A 26,056-nucleotide genomic window follows, 5' to 3' on the forward strand; every position below is an offset into this window, starting at 1 on the left:
GACTTAAACGTAATAGATGGGTTTTATGTGCTAACAGTCTAGTAGGCGTAGGGGATAGAGAGGCCTATTAGTTACGGGCGATATAAGACGGGATGCTGATTATGTATGAGAGGTTTGTCGGGATAAAATGGAAAACGTCCAATATTGAACGATCTTACGTGCGGAATTAGTATTCAAAGGCTTACTATTACCTCTTTTCAACACCCCTTTCTGTCATAAATAACATGCCGTACTTGGAGAAAGCCGCCGCCTTCAAGGGAGATGCAATTTAAAGCAATTATGTGGATTCGAATGGACTAAGACAGCTACCTGTTGATAGCATTCGTTTAATTAAAGTATCAAAATGTGCATGCACGTTTTTATGATCGATAAGAGAAAACATCAAGAGAAAAATAAAAGCTAAAATTGAGCAAAAGATGATATATTTACAGCTTGGTATCATCACATCAATCCCTTTGACCATTGTCAGCCCTTCTTCGCTCCGACTCCCTGCCGTTCGTGCGAAATACCAAGAATCGATACCGAAACTCCTTAAGCTTTCTTTCTTGTTGGGTCGTTGGCTAGATAAGCTAACTTAACCCGTCTATTGTGTCTGCGTGTCCGTCTTGTTCACTTTCACTTATATCGTGCTTGTGTTGCTACCTCCTTTCCCCACCAGCTGACACCAAAATAGGCGTCTCAGACTCCTTATTCTTAACGGTTTACCCCCCACGATGTCGCTTCCACGACCTCGCCGTAAAGTCTGAGGCGGTAGAAGCACGTGTGATCCGCGCCGTAGTTCGTTACCGCCTTGACTATGATGTGGCTGGTAGCGGCGCGCATGCGCGTAAGCTCGCTGCTCATCTTAAAGATCTGAACGCCATCGCCGTAGTTCCTCTGTTCGTACGTGAAGTGGCCAATCTTGACGAAGCCCTCCGGTCCCGTGGTGGCCTCGGCTGCGAGAGGAATGGGCATGTGGCTCGCTGAGAAGGCGCGTACCTCGTCACGCAGCGTTACCTCTTCGATATACGCCCACACCTCGATATCCTTGGGCATCGCGCCCGGGTCTAGCGTCGAACCGGGCAGGATATGCTCTACAACTAGGTGCTGTGGGATGACGGTCCGGCTTGTCATGACTCCAATCGCATTAGCGACCTGTGGCACCCCCCTGACGGTCTTCCCGGCGCAGAAGCATTCGCCTTCTTCGCTCCAGTAGGTTACGGCAGACGATTGGGGCTGGGGCATGTAGCCGTCGCGTCGGTACCACTTCTTAGATTTCAAGGGAAAGAAGTCGCTGGGGGGTTCCCAGATTGATGAGCTGGTATGCGGATCAATAACTGCGCCGGAGCCCATGCCGAAGAAGTTGACCTGGTTTAAGAGCATATCATTCGCGTGGCCGCGTATACGGCCGCTGGCCAAGGCGTCGAGTTTAGCGTGCTCGATGGCTTTCCGTATAGCCCCATCGCAGATGGTCCTAACTTCCCTTTCGGTCAAACCTCCATGTGTATTGATGGCCGAATTACGAAGCTTGGTCACGGCATCCACGAGCTCTTTGATCCGAGCATCCTGAGCTACGAGCTCCTTGCGAATTTCTTGTTGATAAGATTTAATTTCACCTCGGAATAGTTTCATGAATTCTTCCCTAGAGACGGCAACCCCACCCACCATTCTCTTCAATGCTTCCTCATTCTGACTCACCCAGATATCCCAGGACCGTAGGAGTGATGCCTTATCACCTGGTGTTCCTGGTGCTGCATGCTCTCCCGAGGAAGTATTTGGCCCAGTTTGTAACCCGAACCCGTCCTTGCTTAAACGTGATTTTATCGCGAGCCAGTGCGCGTTCGAGATTTCAGGGGCCGCATTTTTGACATTTTCCAAAGTCAAAATGATATCATCTTCCCTAATCAAGTCTCGTAGAGCGTGCCAGAAATCTTGTGATATCTTAAACTTACCCTTTGCATCCTTCTCGACGAAAACTTGATCAGGGATTTTTGGTGTGAGGTTATGGGCGAGTTTTGTTTGCGTATCCCCCGACTTGAAATCGATAGAACTTCCGCCCCCGTCGACATTTGAAGATATAATCTTACCAAAGCTATTCTTCATGCTATCCCAACTAGGCCATCGTGCACCAGTGTCAGAAAAGACGTGGTCTCGTGATGGCGTGGAGGCTCCACCGATAAGAGTTAATAGAAGCCAGGCCCAGAATAAGATGGTTAGAAATACGAAGACCGTACTAGCCCAGGCATTCGGGCCTCCAAGTGTCGTCCAGCTAAACAACGAGCGACGTTTCCGAGGGTGACGTCGTTGTCTCCGATGCTTTTCGTGTCGATCGAAATCTGATTTGCGAGTTTGTCGAAAATCGAGTCCCGAGTCGCTGAATGAATCATCTACGGCTTCGTTGGTAAAATTCGGATTATGCCCTTGATTACCATGTTCGTCGTTGGCTACTTCTTCATATTCAGCCGCATCATCGAGCCCGTTACTGAGAGGATCCAAATCTTCCGTTCGTTGGGCCGGAGAAAAAATCTCCTCGGGAATTGGATAATTATTATTTTCATCAGCGTTTGTGACAGTTTCCTTATCGGCCGCATTGGAGGCATCTCCGTCGGGAATAGTTTTAACGGTAGGTATATCGTGGGTATTGTTTGCATCGTTAGATTTGGCAGTAAACGTTTTTGCCTGTTGATCGCGCTCGGCGCGCTCGGCAACTCTGTTAAACTCGGCCATGATTTTTGCCGTCGTTGCCTGATCGTTACCCATATCCTGTATTAAGGCCCTTATCGCCCGGATTTCTCGTGGCGTCAGATGGTCTAATGTGTAAGTAGGGGCGGAAGCCGTGTCGAAACTTGGGTGCCGTGGCGACGTTCGCATGTCTCGGATGAGATTTTCCACCCTCTGCCATTGAGCTGGGGTCAGACCTGGCTCTTTAGAAGGTTCTTGCAGCCCCGAAGGTGTAGGGTTATCATTTTTAGCGGGAGGATAGACGGAGGTCGTGGGATTATTCCCATTCGGAATCACTGTATACCCCGTATTCTGGCTCGTATAGTTGTCGCCCCCGCTAGGAATAGGCTTAGTTTCGTTTACCGAAAATCCAGGCGCAGGTACCTGGCCGTCTCTGCTTGAGGGTGTCGTGAGCGTTGCGTCACTATACAATACATTCTCGGTAGTGAAGCTCCTTGACGAGTCAAGACGTATAGGAGCGCGTGCAGGAGCAACAAATGATGATGTAGAGGGAAAGGGGGCACCTCGCCCTGTTGGCACTCCGTAGAAAGAGCCTCCAGGTGGAGAGGGTGCCGATGGATGTGCATTGTGGATAAGAGTTTCAGGATCAGGGGATCTATACTGAATAGGAGCATACGGTGGTTTCTGCCCGTCCCTCCCCTTGGCCGTGAACATCCGGCCTAATTTAGTAACATTAGGACCCTTGTAATCATCGACGCGTTGAGTGCGTGGTTTCAACCCGTGCTTTGGATCGTATTGATAGGAATCATCCACAAGAGCCATGCTTGCCCCTAGCTCATGTCCTTCGTTGTTCGTTCCCTCGTCGATCCCGTTGTCTTTTTCGGCTTCCTCAACCGTTTCCCCGACAATTCTTTTGAGATCGTTCTCCATAGTATAACGCTTACCGTCTTTACTATTTATCCGTCTGGTAAAGCGCTTATCTTCGTCATCCTCATTAACGAATCCGGGTTTGGTCTTTCTACCCCGACCCTTCTTTGCAGAGTCGAGGTTTATATGCGTATTGACGCCGTATGAACCATCATGAACTGGATATAGACTAGGAAGATCTGCTGGTGGCGGTTCAGAATAAAACTTTTGGCGCGAGGTGTTAGGAGTACTGCTTGTGCCAGTAGCACGACTTCTCGCACGAGTGCTACGTCCAGACATGATAAATTAAACCGGAATGATCCCGGCGAGAATACTAAAGAGGACCAGGTTAGCAAAGTATAGGAAGGGCTTGTAATAATGCGTAACACTCTATGTGCGAAGGAGTCAACGCAGCGGGCTTGAATGAGACGATGTGAAATATAACATGATTCTCCGCCTCAGCCCTCTTCACGTGAGAAATGATAAGAACTCGCGAGGTAACAATTAAGACAGAGATGAAAATTGCGCTGCTAGAACGTACCTAAGCTCACCCCTACCCCAGAATTTATAATATAGGTTAAGTCACTTCACAGATCATACGCAACTAGCCTATCGCCGAGACGGTTGGTTGATCTGAGGGATCACGATGAAAGATGAAGGGATAATGTAATGTTGATGAATCCTTTTTTTGATGGAGGTAGATGTAGATGAATGGATCTGGATCTGGTCATTCTCCCGTTGTCCTAGCCACCTTGCCCAATGCCTAAGACCTCACGCGATGATGTGAAGCTGAAAGCGTCCGGGCGCAAAAGTAGTACTATGCTTTGTTAAGGGCTACTAGGGTTACTAGAGCTACTACAGCGCACAAGGGCGGGAGTCTACCGGGTCCGGCGACACTCTGTAGGTGTAGTACTGGATGCATAAAGATTGCGGGCCGGAGTTGTTAAGCAGGGAAGAGACTTGATATGAAGTTTCCGAAGACGGCTTTTGGGTAGACGGCTTTGAGCATGAGGTGCACAATGCTTTTCTTTGCCCTTTGCTCTTTGTAGTATATCTAATGGTGCATTTAGAATCGTCAAAGAAACGATCGGAATGGAATTGTCGAATTGGTCAAAATGCAGACGACATAATTGATAACTAATCGTAGATTTCAAGATCGGGAATAAATTAGGAAGGGGGATTAGGGTATCAGAATTCCAAGTACATGTAGAATTCCAAGCTTGAAGTCATCCGGTCGCGTCGCGCCGCGCACATGGAACAGGAACAAACCTATTTAGGTAACAATTTAACAATGTACCTACAAGGCGAGAGAGCGAAAAGTCGGGGCTTCCATGAAAATTCACGGCGCCACACATAAACGATAAACGCGTAAGCCACGATTTCTTGGCGGGCTATATTCGAATATTACCTAAGCTGCTAACCTTAGGTACAGGTACCACTTAGCATTCCCGGCCGGATGGAGCAAGTGGGGTGAATTACCTAAAGTACATTAGGTATGTACCTACCTAATCCTCTAAGTTTAGCTGTGTACATATGTAGTTCAATCATTGATCCTTGGTTTTTCATCTGATCTATATATGTACATAGTAGACGAACGGTTTGGATTTCCCTTGCATTAATTATAATAGCATTAGAATTTATTTTTAGAAGCTACTCTCTTATTAGATCAACTGTTTATACCCTTGCTTATGCTATGCGACTGTTGGTGATAAGCGTATCTCATATTACTGGTAATTATCCAGGAGCTCATAGATCGTCGACGCATCGTCATTACAAAAAGCTTATGCGGTATCAATAAATTACCAGTCAAATTACCCATGTTAATGGCGACACAATGTATGGTGTTGATCTGACCCGTTTGTGTGATAACTTCTAACAGACTACCGACTGACTGATGGTTAATAACCCATGTCCTCTAATGTTTTCATACTGTGCAATTCCAACCCCGCTACTGCATCTTCTACAGTCCCAATAAGGTTTATCTACTGTAAATACATCTATCGGACGGAGGGGCAAGCTGCAACCCCTCCAATTTCATTCCGATTTTAAAATGGAGATCGCTGTTGACCGCCGCATCCCCAAAAGTCGCGACTCTATCGCATATCTATCGCACATCCTCTCCTCCCCCCCCTCTATAAACAGGTGCCCCTCTATAAGCCTCGATTTGTATCGCCGTTCGTATTCCCTATCCTTTCCATCCCGTCAATTGGTCTCTTCAAAATTTAAAGATGGCTGTAGGAACCGTTCTAATTACTGGGTAAGTGAAGTTTATTTCGATACTCGCATGCCTCTTCGCGCTCTTCGCGCCCCTCCTTTATAATTATTACATCTCAGAACAAAGACAAGTCGTCAATCGAGTTATATGTTCCTACTAATAAATATGCGCGCATAGTGGCACTGGCTACATTGGATCCTTCACCACGCTTGCCCTGCTTGAGCATGGTTACGAGGTTATCATCGTAGACAACCTATATAATTCGTCCGAGGTTGCTCTCGACCGCATCGAGCTCATTTCCGGCAAAAGACCAACTTTTTACAAGGTTGATCTTACAGAACAAGATGAGCTCGACAAAGTCTTCGCTGCTCATCCCCAAATCGACAGCGTCATTCACTTTGCCGCGCTCAAGGCAAGCTCGCCGACTCCCCATCGCCTATGCCATGTCGCTGACTTACAAATCAGGCTGTCGGCGAATCTGCCGAGATCCCTCTCGAGTATTACCGCGTAAACGTTGGTGGTACTATCTCCCTCTTAGGTTCCATGAAGAAGCATGATGTTACCAACATAGTGTTTTCCTCCTCAGCAACAGTCTACGGTGACGCGACTCGTTTCGAAAACATGATTCCCATCCCTGAGCACTGCCCTATCGGGCCTACAAACACTTACGGAAGAACCAAGGCCATCGTCGAGAACATAATCGAGGACTTTATCGGTGCGCAGCGCCAAAACTTGAAGAAGGCCGACAAGCCGTTTGAGCAATGGAATGGCGCCAATCTGCGGTACTTCAACCCGTGCGGTGCGCACCCCAGCGGTATTATGGGTGAGGATCCTCAAGGCGTACCATATAACCTATTGCCGTTGCTGGGTAAAGTTGCGACCGGTGATCGACCGAAAATTTTAGTCTTCGGAGATGGTAAGTCAGGCTTGGTCCCAAAACTTTGATAATATGGAAGACACTAATAAAAATGTTACGTAGACTATCCATCCCGAGACGGAACTGCCATCCGCGACTACATCCACGTCGTCGATCTTGCAAGGGGCCATCTAGTTGCGCTAAACTATCTTCGTGAACATAAGCCCGGCGTCAAGGCATGGAACTTGGGTTCTGGCAGAGGTAGCACCGTTTTCGAGATCATCAAAGCATTCAGCAAGGTTGTCGGCCGCGACCTGCCATACGAGGTAGTGCCACGAAGACAGGGCGATGTGCTAGATCTTACTGCCAACCCAACGCGAGCGAACCAAGAACTACAATGGAAGACAGAGCTCACTATGGAGAAGGCATGCGAGGATCTATGGAGATGGGTGTCGAACAACCCGAAGGGATACCGACAGGAGCCTCCAGCCGAGCTGCTGGCCGGCGTCAAGGGCAAGGCCTCTTGAGATGCATGAGCAGATAACTACGCCGAGTCGCATTATTGGTGAGAGTTGATTAGCAACTTAATTTGACTGGGCAATGCAATTTAATCCTTGCACGTTTACCTATAGAATAGACGAAGGCTCCGCCTTGATACCGAAACGCGAACCGCCTCCCGTTGACAGGCTGACAGGTTAGGTGAATAATGTTAAATGAGTTGAGATAGTGATGGAAGTATACGTTAGTATTCAGACAAAAAATTTAGGACCTTCGTGCCCGAGCCGAGCCACTAGATGATAACATCAAGGTGTCATGAAACATGAATTAAAGGTAACCCAGCTGCTTTCCGATTTGTCATACGTGGTGAATTCTGCCTCGTCGTTCCCGATATCCCTGCAACTTCGTTTATCCAAGACTTCTACATACAACCCGAGATATCCTGGTTACGTACCTAAACCCGATAGATAGAGTATGCACAGCCACTCTACTCTTCGAGCTACCCGTCTACCAAGGCGCTTGTCTAGAAAGACTGTCGAATCAGCTGTTAAATTCAACGTACTTGTACTCGCTACCACCATGAGGAGGTTGATCGGTTGACAACATGAGCATAGTACGCAGCAAACTGCAGATAGTTGGTTACAACATGCATGTTCCTGCCTGGACGCGACGGCAGCCCACATACTGTAGGTCGGCAGGCCGGTAAGCGAATCAGAGACCGAGGGATGCGTGGCAGTTCACAACAGCGCGATGTTAGACGATGTTACTATTAGACGAGGTTAGATGGAGAAATACCGGAAATGTTTTAGATCAATCGAAGATTGACTTTCGGGCAAGATTTGACGCGCCGTCAGTTGCGCAATGCCATACCGCCAAGGCAGTGCGGGGATATCTGTACGAATGTACTCTGGTACTACGTAAGAACCTTAGCTGCTTATCTGCTCATCTGCTTAGGTTAGCTCCACACGTTTCCCGCTCGTAGATCCACCCAAGGCCCCCTGGATGTGGCTTAAGCTCTTTCTCTCCTGGACCTGGCGTGTCTCATACCTACCTAGGTACCTACCTACTTTTGAGGCGTACTTTAGCTACTGAAACATCTCATGTCTTTTCTTCTCTTTTACTCGTATCTTTTTATTCTTATTCGACATCACATTTGTTCTTATTATTATCACCCGTTTGCCTCGTTCTAGGTAAACAGGTAATAATCAATTATCTACATTGATTGAAGCATAGCATTGTATTTCCCGTTACCTAATTTCGTTATCCGTCGTATCGTTGGCCACGATTTATCAACTATCTTCATCCTTTTCCTTTTCCTTTAGTACAGAATAGCTACCAAAAGGCTATGAGATAGATATCTAAATAGATATCTTCTGAATTTACTGGGGTGCATCTGCATTCATGACTACGCTCGTAGCTTATATCAACATTGACATCCTCGGGGAATGGTATTGTCCTGTGTCTCCCTAAAGGAAGATCTCACTCGTTTAATGCTACGTGCCTAGTCTCGTCTATAGCATGGAGCGCACTTATATCCAGGAAAATAAGCAAATGCGACTTCAAGCACTAGGCGAAGAATGGGGTATAACTAGCCGATCTCCCTCATCACCCTTGCCGAGGCCTGATCAGCCGCCATCCTACCGGACGGATAACGATGAGTTTATAGCAGAAGAACTACTTAAGAGACAGCGCATCAGCGAATCCCAAGGTCACCAGTCAAAGGGGAGTATCTCGCGTGCCTTCACAACAAAAAAAAAGACGTGGGAATACCGAGAAATTTACAACACCCTCGTGGCTCATATTACCAATCAGGGATCACCAGGCGTTGCCGAATGCCTAATACTTAAGTTAAATCTAGCCGGAGGAAACCTCAACTTGGCGCAGAAGAGTCGAACCAGTTTATTAAGCAGAAGAAAGAGTCTCGACCTGGCTGAACGTAGCCAAGTACTCCAAATAGCCGTCAAAAATGGTCATTATGAAATGGTCGAGGTTCTTTTGCCCTACGCCGATGCTTTAAGCCTAGATACCGCATTGCCCACTGCGATCCGTGACGGAAACGCGGCGATTGTCGAACTTCTCATAAGATATGGCGCGAGTGTAGCTCAGACTGCTGACGGACAAGATGCATTTCGACAGGTATGCGCCATTGGTGGCCAGCCCGATCTAGTCGCGCTTATTCTGGGGTCCCACGGCCGCCCGTCATTGTCATGGATGTCACAATCCATGGTTGAGGCAGCGAGGGTTGGGTGTCTGGGTACAGTAATGCATCTCGGCCAATCGATAGCAGACGGCAATCACGATGGTGCCGCGGCGTTGAAAGCTGCTGTAGCTCTCGGTCGGAGAGATATCGTCCTCGCGATTGTTCTCGGTAATAAGCCACCAGCTCAACCCGGCCTTAATGAGGCGTTTGACCAGCTCATGTGTCACCAAAATATCAACCCCAACGAAAAGATAGCCATGGCGGAAATTTTGTTGTGCGCCGGGGCGGAAGGTGATCTGGTATCGAAAGCCCTGCTACAATCGTGCGCCACTTACTTCCTCGAAATGGTGCACCTCTTAGTCTCTTATGGTGCATCAATCGAATATCAGGATGCGATCGCTGTTCGCAAAGCCGTCTCAAATGGAAAGGTCGACTTGGTAGAAGTTATGTTAAGTGGGAAATCCACATTCAGCTCTCATTACGCATCTGAGTGCGTAGAGCTTCTTCCAAAAAAGTTGAGATTTGAAGAACGTCACTCGCTCCTCAATCTGCTGCTTCGCAAAGGTGCATCCGGAGCGCCCTTGAACGAGGCGCTAATTGATGCAGTGGAAGCCGGCGATGTCGAGGCGGTTAAAATACTTCTCACGCCGTTGTTCCCCGAGGGTAAAATTGTCGGGGCTAAAGATATTCGGAAAGGTCCGCGAAGTATGGTATTTGAGAGACATGAAACTGCGTCGACAGACCATAAAGGTGCCCTAGCGTTGCAGATCGCCGTGAAGAAAGGGGACGTAGCTATTGCAAACTTGATTCTTTCGAGTAAGCCGCCCAACCCCGTTGCTCTCGCTCAGATCTTCCCTAGCGTGCGGAATCTACCCCCCCTTGGGCGGTATCAGATTTCAGAGTCATTCTTAAGAGCTGGACTTACCGGACCGTCGGTTCATTCGGCCCTCGAGAACGCTATTGACGAGCAGCCACCACAGCGAGATGAGAAGCTCATCTCACTCTTCCTCCGTTATAATGCAGATGTAAATTTTAACGAAGGCCACACTATTACGGCAGCTATTTCACAGAAGGATATCCGACTCTTAGAACGATTGCTCAAAAGCAAGCCCACAATCCAGGTAGCAGCCAGAGCGATTCCTAGGGCTATGGAAGTCGATGACGGCTCGATACGGTTTCAAATGGTTACCATGCTCTTAACAGCCGGCGCATCACAGGGGGGACCTGAAGTATCAGCAGCTGTTGAGGCAGTGATACAGATTGATCCGCCAGATAAACGACTACTTAAAACATTACTGCAGCAAGGGAATGCGGATGTCAACGTTAATGGGGGGGTAGCCGTAGAGCGTGCCGCGCTACATTCTGACTCGGAAATTCTAGGAATGATTCTATGTCTGGGGCAGCCTAGTGCTAGTAGCCTAGAACGAGCTTTAAAGAGCATAGGAAATCTTCCAATGTCCACAGATAAAACCGAAAAGCTAGATGTGATATTACGCCGAACGCAGTCAAAGGATGCGGTTACTAAGCTGCTCTTACAAGAAGTGTTGGCTATTTTAAAAGTACCTCTCCACGAACAGAATTTCTCTTCAATAAAAGTCCTACTAGCAAACGGCGCCGATATCAACGCTATGAATGCCGAGGCGTTGTGTCGAGCGGTAGCCGCAGCAAACATGCAATTGGTAGAGCTTTTGTTCACGGCTAACCCCACCCCTACTTCGATGGCATTCGCTATGCCTCACGCTCTTCGCATTCGTGAACTGATGGATAGATTAACGTTCGCGCAAAAAATCCTAGAAGGCGGTATACCGGCAACTGAAGTGAATAGAGCTCTCGTCTTTGCTGTCAGTACTTATCCAGACGACATACCGCTTATCAATACTCTCTTAGCCCGTGCAGATACTCAAGACGGTCTAGCTTTGATCGAAGCTGTTAAAGGAGAAAAGCAGGACGTCGTAGAGCTGATTCTAGGCAAGAAGACTTTCCCCGTTGAGATTCTCAACACAAGTTTTGCCCAGGCAACGAAGAGCAAGAACAAAAGATCGAGAAGCATGTCGTCTATGAGTTTACTAAAAGCCGGCGCATCAGGAGAAGTAGTATCGGATGCGCTATTAGCAGCCGCATCAGATGGCGACGTAGAGTTCGGAACCATCTTAGTACAGAATGGGGGCAGCGTAGAACATAAGAATGGTCAGGCCATCATAGAAGCTTGTAAGGCAGGGGCAGTCGACGTCCTCGCAATGCTGCTAGCAGGCGAATCAAGAGTCGCCCAAAAAACGCTACAGAGAGGATTTCAAGCCGCTACGCAAGTTGGAGACTTAAAAAAGCGAGCAGAGATCTTCAAACTACTCTTGCAGGCAGGAGTTTCCGGAGAAGTAGTCGATGCTCAACTCGTATCAGCTGGGAGGTATGGAGACGCCGGGAAAGATCTCGTCCGACTTCTGCTAGTGTACGGAGCGAGTCCTGATTACAACGACGGAGATGCTGTCGAAAAAGCAGCGAGGAGCGCCTTTTTGGGTAACTTGGAGATGCTATTAGGCATCATTGAGGTTGGTGGGCGTCAAAAACGACCATCTTCTCACACCTTGGTCCGCGCGATGGATGCTTGCTGGGACCTAAGCAGAGATACGAGATATGCCATTATGAATTGGGTTTTCCAAGCAGGAAGGCCCGTTCCCAGCGCTCTGCATTCTTCTCTAAACCGTGCTGTCAACGAAGAAGATCCCGACGAGAGACTTATCGAGCTGCTTGTGAACCACCGTGCTTCTACCACCGCAGATGGCTGCCAGACTTTAATTGATGCGACTACAACGCTATCTCCGTCAGCATTTTCCAAGCTCTTAGATACTAAAATCGCTGTCGAGGACGCTTCCTTAGTGTTTAGTAGGGCATTTGCACCCGATCGCGTTTCGTCGTGGCTATCTGGTCGAGGCTACGAGATTGCCAAATGCCTGCTAGAGAAAGGCGCTGCCGGTGATGGAGTTGGATCAGCATTTGCCACGATACTTGAGTTATACATCGAGACACATGCACAGCTAGCAAACGACTTTGTGGATTTACTCCTCAAACACGGCGCTGACGTCAACTATAACCACGGAGAGGCGTTGCAGAATGCGGCTGCGCAAGGAGACCCCAATCTTCTTAAAAGACTCCTACGCGAGAATCCTAACCCCCAAGCGCTAACTTTTGCGTTGCCTCGTGTATTTGACGCTCCTGCATCCGAGGAGGACATATATGATCTTATTACATTATTCGTCGAATACGGTGACGGACAAAACCGGATGGATGTTGCGTTCATCCAAGCTGGTTTGGAGCCCATTCTCGTCAAAGCTCTAAACCAATTCCCACGATCTACGAAGATTCTCGGGGCATTATTAGATGCCGGGTTCTACCATGACCAATTAACGACGTGCAGAGTAATGCAGGAGATAGAGGAAGAAGAGACTGTTACCCTGCTCATGTGGGCCCTTATTCAACCTCAGAAGAAAATCAGTAGCGGAGTTATCAACTTACTAATTGAAAGGGGTGCTAAAGTTAACTTTGAATCGCCTATTTCTCGTGTTACTCCTCTCATGCTAGCTATACAATGCCGCCGGCAAGACATTGTGAAGTCTCTCCTACTGGCAGATGCTGAAGTTGACGTTACAGATGCAACAGGGAGGTCCCCCTTGTCCATGGCATCTTCTATCGGCGGTGATTTGGCTATCACCATAATGTCCAATTTACTAGCGGCAGGAGCTTCGAGAAACGATGGTTCACTTCACAATGCAGCGCGAGAGCTTAACCTGCAAGCCATGCAAGTATTGGTGGAATATAGACATGACCCTGACTTCCCGAGCCCTCTGCATGGTGGGCGCAGTGCACTTGGTGAGCTATGCCTACACGCAGCTGACTTCAGCGAGATGACGCCCCGCCGAGAGAAGGCAATGGAAAAGGCAATGAATTTCCTCATTCAGAGCGAATCCGATATCACGCTACAATCCGATGGGAAATCTGTCCTCCTTTTGGCTCTCGAATCATCTGATCCCTTAACCACAACGAAAACTCTACTGCGGGCCGACATGTGGAGATACATCAATAAACCATTCAACTACTTTAACGACGGCAAATTCACTTACTCTCCCACCATGTATGTTCAACGCGTGTTGCCAGATTCGGATCACAAACCACAACTCTTAGCACTACTAAGGGCAAATCGGGGGACTGATGTATACTATTCCAACTCGGGTCCGCAGCCTGACGATGCTATCGGCATGCCGACTAATATCCAGCTCGAAGAGCAAGAACGTAAGGCGCGGTTAGCCCGCCTCCAAAATGATAATGAGGACCACATGCTCGCAATTCAGCGGAACAAGGAGTTAGCAGCAGTGCAGGCGCAGATATCGGCTAACCAGGCGGAGCTAGAGGAAGCGCGCAAAAGGCGGGCGCACAGCGCAGACCTATCCGCGATACAGGACCGCGCGCGTGTCGAAGAAGAGCTATTCAACAACGCAATGCGGCAGCAACGCACACGCCACGTGGCCGAGGTCGAGCACCAAGAGGCACTAACGCACGCCAGTTTAACACGCGCGCAGGCCCTCGCCGACGCAGAACTTGCCATCGAAGCACAGAAGCAAAGCCGCATGCTCCAGTGGGAACGTGACGTGGGCAACGAGCGCGTCGACAACGCAAACCAGCTAAGCAGCATAAGACTCCGGGAGAGGGAGGAATTAGAGCGCCTGGACCAGAAGGCAGATGCAAGACTGCAGAATAGAATACAGAAGCAACAGAAATTGGTTGATAGCCAGAGTGCGTTGGCTGCGAATATTGCGGCCGCGGGACCCAGGGCGCAGAGGCAGATTGGGTATGTGAGTGGTGAGTTAGATTAATTAGCACGTAAATGGACATTGGCTACCTACCTACCTTTGAGGAGGTTGGAGCAAATCACGCAGTTTTCGGCGTCGACGGCGTAAGGATTATTCGATCAAAAAAGCCGAGTTTTGATATACTTGGCGTATTTTGGAGAAGGTATTCTAGTATTTTAGTTAATTAAAGATAATGCCACAGATGTAGTACGTGAGAGGGATAGAAAGCGAGCATCTGCAGTTGTAGCCTTGGTTATCCTGTGCTATTCTACAAACCAGATTAAGGCAGGTCTTGATCAATTAATGTTACGACCTAATATAAGACTGCGAATATTTACCTAAATACCTGTTTAGGTGCCTAATTCGTCCGCGAAGTTTATTTATATGAATTCAGTAAGGTTGCTAACTTGATTAATAAGGTTATTATATATATATTATGCGCATCTATATAATCACGGCGAATCTATAACATGAGTTTGAGACACTAGTCTAGTTGAAGAACTCGTAGTAACCCAGTTCTCCCCTTAGCTTTTAATACCTAATAAACAACACTTTATAACCAATCTTGAGTATCCTAGTCCTACCAGGCCACCAGAACACCCTCTAACAGCAGATCTAGTGACGGATATAAGATATGCCAGTATGAAGGGGTTTTTTATTAACCGATTAACGTAAATACCAATCCACCTCTACACATGCTAGTAACCCCTTTGTTGGTATTAAGCCGTGCACGTTACAACGCCAACCATAAGTCTAGTCTATCTCGTCCCTGAATCCGTATTTTTATTGGAAATTCGCAAAGAAACGCACCTTAAATTCACGCTGTTATTCGACGTTTCTGCGCATTAAGCTGTAAGGCCGTTGCCTCAACAGCAGGCAAAGAAGCCACGGCCGTTCCATGAGCCAGTTCCTCCTGAATCTCGGCCTGGCGGTTCAGATAGCTCAGGTAAGTCTGCCAGCCGACGGCCACGACGCCCGAAACGACACTGCGGTACTCGATCGGGATGAAAGTAAAGGTAAACGCGGTAACCGCAGGCCACAGCTTCCAGGCGTTGAGCCAGCTGATGGGAACAGTGCGACGAATTCGGTCCCAGGTCTCGGCGAGAGAATCCCCGGATAGCAGCGCTTGGGCGCCAAAGAAGTAGCTATTGAAGGTGGGCGTGAAGACAAGTTGGTTGACGACGATCTTGACGCCGAGGGAGAGGATGTGCGAGGGGTAGTTGAAGTGGCGAGAAAGCCAGACGAACCTAGATACCGTATTAGTTCTGATGTTTGGCTTCTCTTTATCATATACCTAACGTATTAAACATAGACATGTATTGCTGGCCGAGATATACATCAAAACACAAAAAGATAACATTCAAGATCCATGACTACCTAAGGTAGGTACCTAACCAACCCAAAGGAAAGACAAGTAAAACGAACAGAACTCACCAGAGGAAGGTCGGCACAGCAGATACGCCACCGATAACCATATTCCTAGCACTACGCTCAGGCACGTAGTCCTTGCCGCTTATGCGCTGGGCGCTAATGTCGGCGGCTAGATAGATGACGAGCGCAGAGACGATCTGCGTAGCCCAAGGTCTTTTCTGCTGGGCGCGACCATAGGCTTCACCGGCGCGTGTTAGGGGGCCGAGTCTCTGCCACAGAGGTACGGGAGGAACCGGCGTGCTACCTACCGGGATCGGATCCCCGGTTGGCGGTTTGGTCTCGCCTCCGTTGCCGGGATTGCTGGACTGGAAGCGCCGGGGCGCTGAGCGTGGGAAGCGTCCGATGCGTAGGTGCTCTAGGCGCTGCCGCAACATGCTGCTCCGCAGCATGGACGTGGAAAGTGGCATGGTAGCTTAATTGAGACGGGTACACTTATGCTGAGGGAAGGCGTCTAGGGATATAATCTAGGGGGGGAGACGCTTATTCACACGAGAAGGGAACGAGGGATTACTGGAATATTATGATTGAAGGTGGGATCTATAAAAGAATAAAAATAAAAGTATAGAAACGCCGGAGTCTTTTGCGAGAGTAGGTATTGATACTCCGAACGAAGCACATATCCGTACCTAATGCTAAATTTAATGACGTCGGATTTGTCTCGGCCCTAGTCGGAGATCCGAGTTCATAAAATCGAGTTTTGGTCTGTCAACTACCTAACCGCTACACTACCTAGGTACTCGAAGGTATTTTCGTAATGGATTTTTTTATTCTATTACATTATACTATATATGTGTCGGACAGTTACGTCCGACAGTATCTACAGATCTGCTAATGGCTGATCGACGTAATGTTAGGTTGGCCTACACCGTCATGTGACTCTATATTTATTAATTAACAAGACCGATCCTACATTTGGTTTACTGCTTGACCCCTCGCTGCCAGTCCTGCTCCAACCCCTCTTGCAGTCCGCTCGAGTAAGACCAGCGGATTGCCAAATTGGGCAGCAGACTCACGGCAACTCCCGAATATATATGCTTCTATGAATTCCATCTCTATTTCCTATAGGCAATGCCCTTAGAGACTACCAAGAAATCCTACAAAACAAGTAGCCATGTCATTTGTAGGTTCTGCCCAAGGGCCACGAGTTGTTAAACGGTCAAGGCTTCCCCAGCGAAGACGGGAAAGTGACGATATACGTCTGGGTGTTCTCATCCTCCAGTTCAGCTACGTAGACCTCAAAGGTCTAAACCAAGAAGCGAAGCAAGTCAAGGAAGCATTCGAATCTATGGGGTATCTATGCGAGATATACAAAATCCCAAATAGTGATTCCCAGAATAAGGCAGAAGAAAAAGTGAGAACCTTCCTAGATGGGGAGGGACAAGAACTACGAATCGTCTACTACCACGGACATGGCGGATACCCGTCCCATTCGACCGGACTGGAATTTTCTAGGTGAGGACTTGATCATATGATGGTATCCTAGACCTTGGAGCTCCAAACTCACATTTCATAAGTCACAACATACCTACAGGCGAGGGGGCGTCTCGCGATGCCAAAAGATTCCGGGACGCGATTGAAAGCGCCTTAGCTTCCAAGAACTGGAAGGAGCTTGAAGCCATCAGGGATGATCCACAATAGTAGGTGACGAGACCGAATTTACGGACCAACTAACTGGTCAACTAGCAAACGGTACGATGATGTCTCTTGTGTACAATGGGACCCCATTGCGAAGATTATCATGGAATCAGATCATGAGGTACTGGTGATCCTGGACTGCTGCATGGCTGGAGGGGCCTCTCTATCGTTACTCAAACGTGCTGTTAAGGCTTTCGATAACAAGCCAAGAAAGTCTAAGGCAGCTAAGGAACTAATTGCGGCAACTGGATGGTGGTCGGATACGGACAAGTATATGAGTCCAGCTCTATGCAGTGCGTTAAGGAAAATAGGCAAAGACCGTAAAAGTATTCCAGAGCTAGTCTTGATGATTGACGAGGAACTCGCGGAGAAGACCGCCCGTGAGAAACAGGAGCTCTCGAAGAAGAGGAACGAACTTGACCGTAAATGGGACCTGTTAAACCAGCAGTCGAGTGCAGCAGATAGAGGACAACTAGAGGACCGTGAGACCCAAGAGAAAGCGCTCAAATGGGATTACTTAAAGCTCGACGAGGAAGATCGCCAGGTTAGCGACGAGGAAAAGTTTGCCCAGCAAGTTGTGCATCGGCGTATACAAATCCCGACAGTACCGGGAAAGGAGCTTACACTTACGCATCGGACGTTAACCAGGAAGATTCGACAGGCTTAGATTTTCCGAATGTTCTTTCGTGTATTGGATATGGATTTTTGAGAGCCCAAAAGGCGGCATACAGCCAGACACGAACACGACACGAACACGACACGAATCTGGCACAGATAGGTGCCTCGCATGGAAGTTATGATCCCTTGCTCTAGTAGTGCGCAGATGCTCGTACTATCGTGGCACAGATGACTGACGGCCTACCAATCCCTCAACGAACCGTCTGTATCGCCCGATTGACATGTTACAGCGTCCGGGTTGGAATGAAGTATCGTTGCAGAACTTGATATACCATATATATATATATATAGATACCTAAATACCTACCTAACTTACTATATTTATATTATTATATCTCCGCGTTTATCTTTCCGGCATATACATTCCCGACCCCCTAACCCCTTTTCTCCCATATCCACAATTTCCATAAATTTAACCCATCACACTACAATAGAGCCTACCCAAATAGTACATCACCACCTACTCCTGCTAGGACCAGTGACACCTCTATTATCACTGCTTTATTTCCTGCTTTTGAAACAACCCTAATCCATCATGTAAGCAATCAATTCTCGTCATCACAGCAACAAAAAAGGTTCTCGGGCACGCAGGTACCAACTAACCTTCGACGCTCGGCATCCACGGATCCCGCAACTTGCAGAAGAACTCGCCCTTAGGCTCTACCTGGCCGCGAGCATGGTCGTCCATCGTCCCGTAGAAGACGTATATATTATCTCCCGCGTTTCCCTGCACACAATTCCCATCAATCAGTGTGACGTTTGCAAAAGAATCTTTAAAAATAAGGTACCTATGCAAGCCAAATAATAGGTAGGGGCGAGAAGCTCGAGTACCCATCGAGTGTAGGTCGGTACCTAATCAAAGAGACACAAATAGGTTGGGAGGTACATACCCCGTATTCCAAAAGCGACCCGCCACACGTATCGCAGAACTCGCGATGTAGCAACACGCCGCTCCCGTTGTTTGCTTCGTGTACTTTTACATGATCCTTCCCTTGGGTTATCTTAAATGCTGACTTGGGAATCTTCGTAGTGATACCATGCTCGCCGCCCGTGAACTTCTTGCAGTTACCGCAGTGGCAGATACTTGTGCGCGCCTGCGACTCCGGGTCCTCGAGCGTGATGGTGTATTTTATTAGACCGCAATAACAGCTCCCTGGAAGTGGAGTCATGGTTTTACTATACTATTTTGCTGGTGTCGTTGACTGATGTTGGTAGGTATGTAGAATCTAGATGGCTGCGAGGTTATGAGTTTGAGAAATTGGTGGTTTAGGCATCTAGGTAGTAAATAGGTATGTAAAGATATGATAGGTACTGAGAGACGAAGAGTCAGGTAACGGTAACGGTAGATCTAGTAAGTTTGATAGCTAGGGATAAATAATAAGATGTCGGCAGAGTTTGCCGCGGATTCTGGTCTTTAATCTGGCCTTTAACATAAGACGCCTCAACTGATAATCACACCATTGATCTCTTAGTATAGAGACTCGATAAATTCCTCACTTATTTCCAGAGTATGTATAAAATCTTCAATTGTAGTTATTTCACAATCTTCTTCAACGTCTTGGTAATCCTGTCCCTCTATGACGTCGAAGAGGCGTCATAAATGCAATCCAGTCAGATTGTTCGTCCCACTAGGCCGGGTCGGACGTATTAGCCGCGGGGGGTGCCGCTCCACGACACCCGGCCTACCCGGTCTTCAAGGAGAGATTTTTACCTATATTCGTGACATGAGCAGTGCATAATGGAGCATACGCTTCAGCCATGTTTATATACTTTAAAGGTGGAGGCCTCTTTAACAATGTCACATCATAGGATTTATTCCAGTCTTGGTTGCAACACTCTAGCGTAATTCTGAGCATATTACCTGGTACTTGTACTATTTTACTCTGTTGATTGTTCCAATACTAATATACCGCTAAAAGGCTGCTTATATTCGCTTGTTTTTATATAGTACGTTGAGTACAAACATAGTCACTTCGCTTACCCTTACGATATCAGCTACCATCAGCGGATAATCATTCCGGATTCTCTGTGTTTGAGATGTAGGTAGTCGTAACGTTCGCTGAGCCAATGTTGTTACTCTGATGCGACCTTCTCCAAAACTGGCTTACTATTCCTTAAGCAGTCTTGACAAGTTCTGCCAACAAAGTGTTCTTTCGAAGTTTTATTTTTCTTCTGTCCGCATTCTCTGCAATGAAGATGACATAGGTAGAAATTGCAATCTTTGGCGGGACATTCAACCTTCCATCGACAGTCTTGGGTGAGATGATTCCCTCCGCATGGACATTTCTTCAAGGAGCATTCTCTTCCTGAGTGACCCTTGATACCGCACATGCAGCAACGATAGGAGCAAAGCATGGCGTTCTTGTGGTGGCCTGAACCTGGGAGACTTGGACATCCGCATTTTCGGCTGCAACTAATATGACACTCGAAAGCTGTGTGGTATTGTGGGAAGGGCATGCATTTACATCGGTTGCTCGCCTTAGTTGGGCAAGCGTGTGCCTTGTGGGACGGCGAGTTGCAATAACCACATCCTAAGGGGCAGGCTGAAGAGCGATGACTACTATACTGAGAACAGTTAGCACACGGATTCCTAATCTGCCCCTGGACCCGTTTCTGCGTAGACTTCTTCTCAGACACTTTGGGTTTATTAGTGAACATTGCTCGAATGTGAGTTCGGCTTAAGCTTCTACGGCGTGATAGTTTATCCAGTTCAGACAGAGGACGTCGAGGGAAGTAGATTATCCATCCATCTTCGAGGTCACTCTTCCAGTCTTTTGTATTTAAAGCTGCCGTCCTCCAGGAATCAGGTGGAGGTAGACTGCTAGACCGCTGAGACTTCCCTCGACGCACACATAATGCATTGACAAAATGGAAGGTTTTGGCTGGACTTTTAGAATGGTTGCATGCTCGTGATGGGCTAGGGAGGGGCCGAAATTTTATAGCGCTGAGCCACCGCCTGCTAATAAACTGGGGATCGATAGAAAATTCGACATTAGAGGAGGTGTTGATTCTCAGGTGGTGGCCGCCGGAAAACAAAAAATAACCGTAATGTGTTTTTGAAAATGGCCTGTAACTTTTGGCGTGCTCTTTCATATCTTTTGTCCAACCGGACTTATGTGCGGCCAATAAGTCTGGGTGAAGACGGTAGAGATGGCCAAGCCAAGCGCGCATAGAAGGTTCGGATTCGAGATAATACTGTTCTATAAGCCCCAATGCAACCTCGCTAATAGTGACCTCAGGTTCGGGTAACGGGTAGTATTTTAGAGTGTCAATGAATATACCAGTGGAAGGCAAGTAGAGAAGCTGTAGTTCTGCTCCGAGTTCTGCTCCGATGAAAGTCGTGTTGTTATCAGTACTGAGCATCCTATATAGAAGCTGCATATCAAGGCCGAGTTCTCGATCGCGACTTTTGATTTGATGGAATTTGGCATCGTGATGTCTCTTGGTATAGACAACTGCTTTCACTCTCTTTGGTGACATATATTCCTGCATAATCCGGTTGACTATGACATCGCGATCGGATATAGACCTATGCTCATATTTGGTAAAATCCAAGTCGATACCGTTGAGGGGATAATGCGTAGCCATGTTGAGAAGCAATGAGGCCTTGTATCTATTGAAGTTAAATCCTTCCGGTTCATATTTTTACAAAGAACCATTTGGTAAGATTGAAAAAAGAATTATATCACGATTTCAACATTGAGTTAGGTAAAGATAACTTATGAAAGGTGAAGTTTGAGTGTGTTGATGGTGGAAGATGCAACGATTTGAACTGAACCTTGGGGGTTAGGTAGTAGGTACCTAAGGTACTTAGTACATCACAAAGTTCGGTCTGGCTTAATGTGGCTTGAATGATAGCTAACAGATGGCTTATAAATTGTGGCTTAGGTATATATCTCTTTGTGTTACATAGGTTAGGAGGTATTGTACCTAGGTAGATTAAGAGGTAGTTTTATGTAAGTCCAGACCCGCCCATAGATGAGCCAAGGTAACATTACTAATTCCCCAACCCCGAATGGCCTTCTTCACGATGCGGATTCTAGAGCTTTTTTTTTTCGGCGGGGAATAGCTGGGGGTGAAAAAAAGGGAAACAAGCTCGTTAGCTCTCCAGTTCTCTAGTTCTCCAGTTACACGCTAATTTCGGCCCGTAGAGCAGAAAAGCATCCCTCCGTTTTACGACACTCCGTTGACAGAAGAGGCAAGTCGCTCGAGGCCAAGACGTCCTCGGTCTAACCTTCACGACCATATTCCTCCAGCCATACTACCTCCAATGCTGCTGGTTATTCCTGAGACCTGGAGGGGAATAGCTCTTATCATCTGCCACTAGGTTTCGTCCAAACGGAGATGCTCCCTTGCGCCTTTGTCAACATGCAGAGAAGCAGGATAGAGCACGCCCGCCGTTACGTCGCGGGATTGCGTCGAAGGTCCAGAACCTCTCATACAGGACTGTGATTCTGATCCTGGGAATCGGAGCCGCGCCCAGTTTCCAGGTTCTCCTAGGTACTCGCGCTCCACTTTACTACTGCGCTGCGCGGCTGATCGGTTCCCTAGGCCAATATTCCCTATGAGTGTCCGCTGCTCATGATATGAGATCAATAATTTCCTCCTATTAACTAGATCAAATTCGATCATGTATATGTCTACTAGTGTGTTTAGTCAGACCTCGTTCGGAATGAGTTCCCGTCAGCCCACATGTACTCATCAGCCTCATAATCTATTAGTATATATATAAGAGTCCTTTGGACGCGTTTCTTTCACAATGTCGAGTCCTCCGGTTCCTATCACGCGAGTACTTGGCATGATACGCCGATAAAACCATGGGTCGTCTCGGTCCTTTTGTATCACTGTTTCTAGCAGTCAGCTTCAGTGAGCTACGCTCCCTAAGTATACGCCGACGGTGGTCTTACTAACACGGCGTAGATGTCCAGAAATGTCTCGGTCAGGTAAGCGCACCAACTCTGTACCAGGACAGCAAAACCGGTATCATATTCGACACATGGGCCGTACCGGATAAGGCCGACGGTTCTGGTGGTGTGTCAGCCTGGGGTGGTCTAACCTTCGGTGTTGCGCTACCAGAGAATGCCTTGACCGTCGACGCTACTGAGTTCATAGGATACTTGGTCAGTATAACAAGTTCAAATCTAATATATCGACACGCTAATCCTCATAACAGAAATGCGGTTCCAACGGCACAACAACTAACGGATGGTGCGGTTTGTCTTTCGGCGGGCCGATGACAAATAGCCTCCTTCTTATGGCCTGGCCATACGAAGATCAGATCCTGACATCGCTCCGTTTCGCCAGTGGATATACTAGCCCGGACATATATACAGGCGATGCCAAGTTAACTCAAATTTCGTCTACCATCGACAAGGACCACTATACTTTGATCTTTAGATGTCAGAACTGTTTAGTATGGGACCAAGACGGCGCATCAGGTTCCGCATCGACTAGTGCCGGCTCCCTAGTACTAGGATGGGCTAGCTCACTTCAATCTCCGGGAAACCCGGCTTGTCCAGCGGATATTACTATCAACTTCCACAGCAACGGCCAAAGCATCTGGGGCGCCACTCTAGACGAAAACGCAGCAAATCCATCCTATTCAGAATGGGCCGCCCAAGCTACCGCTACAATTACCGGAAGCTGCGGAGGAGCAACACCCACGACCACCACATCCGCTACTACGTCAATTTCTACTGCCACTGGCATCCCAGTCCCGACCGGCACTTATGACTACATTGTTGTTGGCGCCGGTGCTGGCGGAATCCCTTTAGCAGACAAGCTGAGTGAGGCTGGAAAGAGTGTATTGCTCATTGAAAAGGGGCCACCTTCTTCAGGACGATGGGGCGGCTCGCTCAAGCCGGAATGGTTAGACGGCACTAACTTGACTCGATTTGATGTCCCTGGCCTGTGCAACGAGATCTGGGTCGACTCTGCAGGTATTGCCTGCACTGATACTGATCAGATGGCTGGCTGTGTGCTGGGTGGAGGCACCGCTGTTAATGCTGGTTTATGGTGGAAGGTATGTCATGTGATATGTTCACAACTATAGCGATACTAATGGTGAGGTTTAGCCATATACTCTAGACTGGGATTATAACTTTCCCGAAGGATGGAAATCTTCAGACGTGGCCGCTGCAACCAAGAGGGCATTCTCTCGCATTCCTGGTACTGACCATCCTTCGATGGATGGAAAACGATACTACCAGCAAGGCTTCGAAGTTCTGGCTAGTGGTTTAAAAGCTGGTGGATGGTCAGAAGTTACGGCCAACGACGTGCCAAACCAAAAGAATCACACATTCTCTCACTCGCCGTTCATGTTTTCTGGTGGTGAACGTGGCGGGCCTATGGCAACTTACTTGGTCTCTGCTAGCAAGCGCAATAATTTCCATTTATGGATGGGCACGGCAGTAAAGAGAGTTGTTAGATCTGGTGGCCATGTTACCGGTATTGAGGTCGAGCCGTTTATAAACGGAGGATACAACGGTGTTGTCAATGTTACCTCAGTTACTGGCCGCGTCATATTGTCTGCGGGAACATTTGGGTCCGCCAAGATCCTATTACGAAGTAAGTTGCCTACTTCAATCTCAGAAGCCCTCCTATGCTCTACATTACTGACTAGCCCAGGTGGAATCGGACCGTCGGATCAGCTATCTGTTGTCCAGTCGTCAACTGATGGTCCGACCATGATTTCCAATAGCTCTTGGATTAATCTGCCTGTCGGTTATAATCTGGAAGACCACACAAATGTTCGATACCCTCTAACCAGTTGTACCTCTAAATAAATATGCTTACATCTACTTAGACTGATACTGTTATTACGCATCCCAACGTCGTGTTCTACGACTTCTACGAAGCATGGGATAACCCCAATGTCACTGACAAGAACTTATATCTAGGTTAGCTATGTTTAGTCCTTGTGTCGTATGATAAGGCCGCGGCTGACCTGTAACCACAGATTCCAGATCGGGTATTCTAGCTCAAGCAGCGCCAAATATCGGTCCAATGTAAGTTACCAAATCTTAAGTCCACCGGGATTCTAATCCCATGTAGGTTCTGGGATGAAATCAAAGGTGATGACGGTGTGGTTCGACAACTCCAGTGGACCGCCAGGGTCGAAGGGAGTGCCGGGACACCGAATGGATGTAGGTTGTCCCCATATCTTGAGGTTCGCACTCGTTGATAGAAGTAGATGCTATGACTATGAGCCAGTACCTTGGGCGAGGTGCAAAGTCAAGGGGCCGAATGACCATTACGAAGGCATTAACTACTGTAGTCTCGACGCTCCCTTACTTACAGGATAAAAACGATGTCCAGGCTGTTATTCAAGGCATCAAGAACCTTCAAGCGGCCCTAGCAAATGTTGAGGGTCTCACGTGGACCTACCCACCCTCAAACACCACCGTCGAAGACTTTGTCAATGATGTTAGTCGCGCTATATCATGCGATAAGAAAACAAAGCTGATGATTGTAGATGCTCGTTTCATACACCAACCGACGATCAAACCACTGGATTGGTAGGCTAGCTAGCATCGTATCGCTACTCGATACAACGACTAACAATTACCAGGAACCAGCAAGCTCGGAACAGACGACGGTCGGACAAACAGCGGATCGGCCGTAGTTGACCTCAATACCAAGGTTTATGGTACCGACAACTTATTCGTCGTCGACGCTAGCATCTTTCCAGGTCATATCACCACCAATCCCACCTCTTACATCGTTATTGCTGCCGAACACGCCTCGGAAAAGATCCTGGCCCTGGCATCACCCAAGGCACAACCGGAGTTTGCTCAATGCGGCGGACTACAGTGGACGGGCAGCTTCCAGTGCGCGGCGCCGTACACTTGCAAGTACTAGAATGAATACTACTCTCAGGTAAGTGTGTTCTCTTCAACGTCCGTCATGTCCAGTACTGATGACCCGGAAATAGTGTGTTTGAGTTACCCATGTATACCTACCTACCTGGGTCCTAGGTTAGGTACCCAACTATAGTGAATTCAACAAGTATCTATTTGGCAGCTTGCTCTATTAGGTTACAACCAGTACCATAATTATCTTTTGTGAATGCGTAGACGCTGCTTAGCAGGCCGAAGTTGACATATTTATGGCAAGCTAGGTTGGGAATGTTATGT

General features: G+C 47.8%; 8 protein-coding genes across 8 annotated transcripts; 4 read left to right on the top strand and 4 right to left on the bottom strand.

Moving 5' to 3' along the window:
• Positions 1-381: 381 nt before the first annotated feature.
• On the bottom strand, positions 382-3,905 carry F5Y00DRAFT_96552 (uncharacterized protein). The gene has a single exon (XM_048014383.1). The coding sequence runs from the start codon at positions 3,865-3,867 to the stop codon at positions 694-696; it is 3,174 nt and encodes a 1,057-aa protein (XP_047863931.1). The 5' UTR covers positions 3,868-3,905; the 3' UTR covers positions 382-693.
• Positions 3,906-5,795: 1,890 nt separating this feature from the next.
• Positions 5,796-7,165, top strand: F5Y00DRAFT_253588 (UDP-glucose 4-epimerase; the record flags this gene model as incomplete). Its single annotated transcript, XM_048010068.1, has 4 exons — positions 5,796-5,824; positions 5,960-6,194; positions 6,248-6,698; positions 6,762-7,165. 4 exons carry the CDS (start codon positions 5,796-5,798, stop codon positions 7,163-7,165), a joined length of 1,119 nt encoding a protein of 372 aa, XP_047863932.1.
• Positions 7,166-8,207: 1,042 nt separating this feature from the next.
• F5Y00DRAFT_239578 (uncharacterized protein) lies at positions 8,208-14,520 on the top strand. Its single transcript, XM_048008101.1, has one exon. The coding sequence runs from the start codon at positions 8,655-8,657 to the stop codon at positions 14,199-14,201; it is 5,547 nt and encodes a 1,848-aa protein (XP_047863933.1). The 5' UTR covers positions 8,208-8,654; the 3' UTR covers positions 14,202-14,520.
• Positions 14,521-14,584: 64 nt separating this feature from the next.
• Positions 14,585-16,206, bottom strand: F5Y00DRAFT_96602 (uncharacterized protein). The gene is made up of 2 exons (XM_048014384.1): positions 15,612-16,206; positions 14,585-15,424 (listed from the first exon to the last, which is right to left on the bottom strand). The coding sequence occupies exons 1-2, from the start codon at positions 16,013-16,015 to the stop codon at positions 14,995-14,997; spliced, it is 834 nt and encodes a 277-aa protein (XP_047863934.1). The 5' UTR covers positions 16,016-16,206; the 3' UTR covers positions 14,585-14,994.
• Positions 16,207-16,325: 119 nt separating this feature from the next.
• F5Y00DRAFT_239581 (uncharacterized protein) lies at positions 16,326-18,171 on the top strand. The gene is made up of 3 exons (XM_048008102.1): positions 16,326-17,060; positions 17,123-17,245; positions 17,292-18,171. The coding sequence occupies exons 1-3, from the start codon at positions 16,720-16,722 to the stop codon at positions 17,908-17,910; spliced, it is 1,083 nt and encodes a 360-aa protein (XP_047863935.1). The 5' UTR covers positions 16,326-16,719; the 3' UTR covers positions 17,911-18,171.
• F5Y00DRAFT_96635 (Mss4-like protein) lies at positions 18,163-19,436 on the bottom strand. The gene is made up of 3 exons (XM_048014386.1): positions 18,812-19,436; positions 18,525-18,648; positions 18,163-18,446 (listed from the first exon to the last, which is right to left on the bottom strand). Exons 1-3 carry the CDS (start codon positions 19,088-19,090, stop codon positions 18,415-18,417), a joined length of 435 nt encoding a protein of 144 aa, XP_047863936.1. The 5' UTR covers positions 19,091-19,436; the 3' UTR covers positions 18,163-18,414.
• Positions 19,437-19,885: 449 nt separating this feature from the next.
• F5Y00DRAFT_96607 (uncharacterized protein) lies at positions 19,886-21,791 on the bottom strand. Its single transcript, XM_048014385.1, has one exon. The coding sequence runs from the start codon at positions 21,507-21,509 to the stop codon at positions 19,995-19,997; it is 1,515 nt and encodes a 504-aa protein (XP_047863937.1). The 5' UTR covers positions 21,510-21,791; the 3' UTR covers positions 19,886-19,994.
• A 947-nt stretch (positions 21,792-22,738) lies between these two features.
• F5Y00DRAFT_262910 (carbohydrate-binding module family 1 protein) lies at positions 22,739-25,781 on the top strand (the record flags this gene model as incomplete). Its single annotated transcript, XM_048011454.1, has 11 exons — positions 22,739-22,787; positions 22,842-23,041; positions 23,095-23,943; positions 23,996-24,488; positions 24,549-24,670; positions 24,727-24,820; positions 24,880-24,928; positions 24,975-25,066; positions 25,114-25,346; positions 25,396-25,438; positions 25,492-25,781. 11 exons carry the CDS (start codon positions 22,739-22,741, stop codon positions 25,779-25,781), a joined length of 2,514 nt encoding a protein of 837 aa, XP_047863938.1.
• Positions 25,782-26,056: the final 275 nt, after the last annotated feature.

Source organism: Daldinia vernicosa, assembly GCF_022497035.1.
Source record: "Daldinia vernicosa strain CBS 139.73 unplaced genomic scaffold F5Y00scaffold_29, whole genome shotgun sequence".
Taxonomy (NCBI): Eukaryota; Fungi; Ascomycota; class Sordariomycetes; order Xylariales; family Hypoxylaceae; genus Daldinia; species Daldinia vernicosa.

What these genes read in the sequence shown, in the direction of transcription:
- F5Y00DRAFT_96607 (XM_048014385.1), bottom strand. Translation starts at nt 21,509, where the DNA reads ATGGCTACGCATTATCCCCTCAACGGTATCGACTTGGATTTTACCAAA.
- F5Y00DRAFT_96635 (XM_048014386.1), bottom strand. Translation starts at nt 19,090, where the DNA reads ATGACTCCACTTCCAGGGAGCTGTTATTGCGGTCTAATAAAATACACC. An exon ending in GGTCGCTTTTGGAATACGGG is followed by an intron (nt 18,649 to 18,811) that starts GTATGTACCTCC and finishes AATTGTGTGCAG; the next exon opens with GGAAACGCGGGAGATAATAT. An exon ending in GTGGATGCCGAGCGTCGAAG is followed by an intron (nt 18,447 to 18,524) that starts GTTAGTTGGTAC and finishes ATGATGGATTAG; the next exon opens with GGTTGTTTCAAAAGCAGGAA.
- F5Y00DRAFT_96552 (XM_048014383.1), bottom strand. Translation starts at nt 3,867, where the DNA reads ATGTCTGGACGTAGCACTCGTGCGAGAAGTCGTGCTACTGGCACAAGC.
- F5Y00DRAFT_239578 (XM_048008101.1), top strand. Translation starts at nt 8,655, where the DNA reads ATGGAGCGCACTTATATCCAGGAAAATAAGCAAATGCGACTTCAAGCA.
- F5Y00DRAFT_239581 (XM_048008102.1), top strand. Translation starts at nt 16,720, where the DNA reads ATGTCATTTGTAGGTTCTGCCCAAGGGCCACGAGTTGTTAAACGGTCA. An exon ending in ACCGGACTGGAATTTTCTAG is followed by an intron (nt 17,061 to 17,122) that starts GTGAGGACTTGA and finishes ACATTTCATAAG; the next exon opens with TCACAACATACCTACAGGCG. An exon ending in ATCAGGGATGATCCACAATA is followed by an intron (nt 17,246 to 17,291) that starts GTAGGTGACGAG and finishes CTGGTCAACTAG; the next exon opens with CAAACGGTACGATGATGTCT.
- F5Y00DRAFT_96602 (XM_048014384.1), bottom strand. Translation starts at nt 16,015, where the DNA reads ATGCCACTTTCCACGTCCATGCTGCGGAGCAGCATGTTGCGGCAGCGC. An exon ending in GCTGTGCCGACCTTCCTCTG is followed by an intron (nt 15,425 to 15,611) that starts GTGAGTTCTGTT and finishes TACGGTATCTAG; the next exon opens with GTTCGTCTGGCTTTCTCGCC.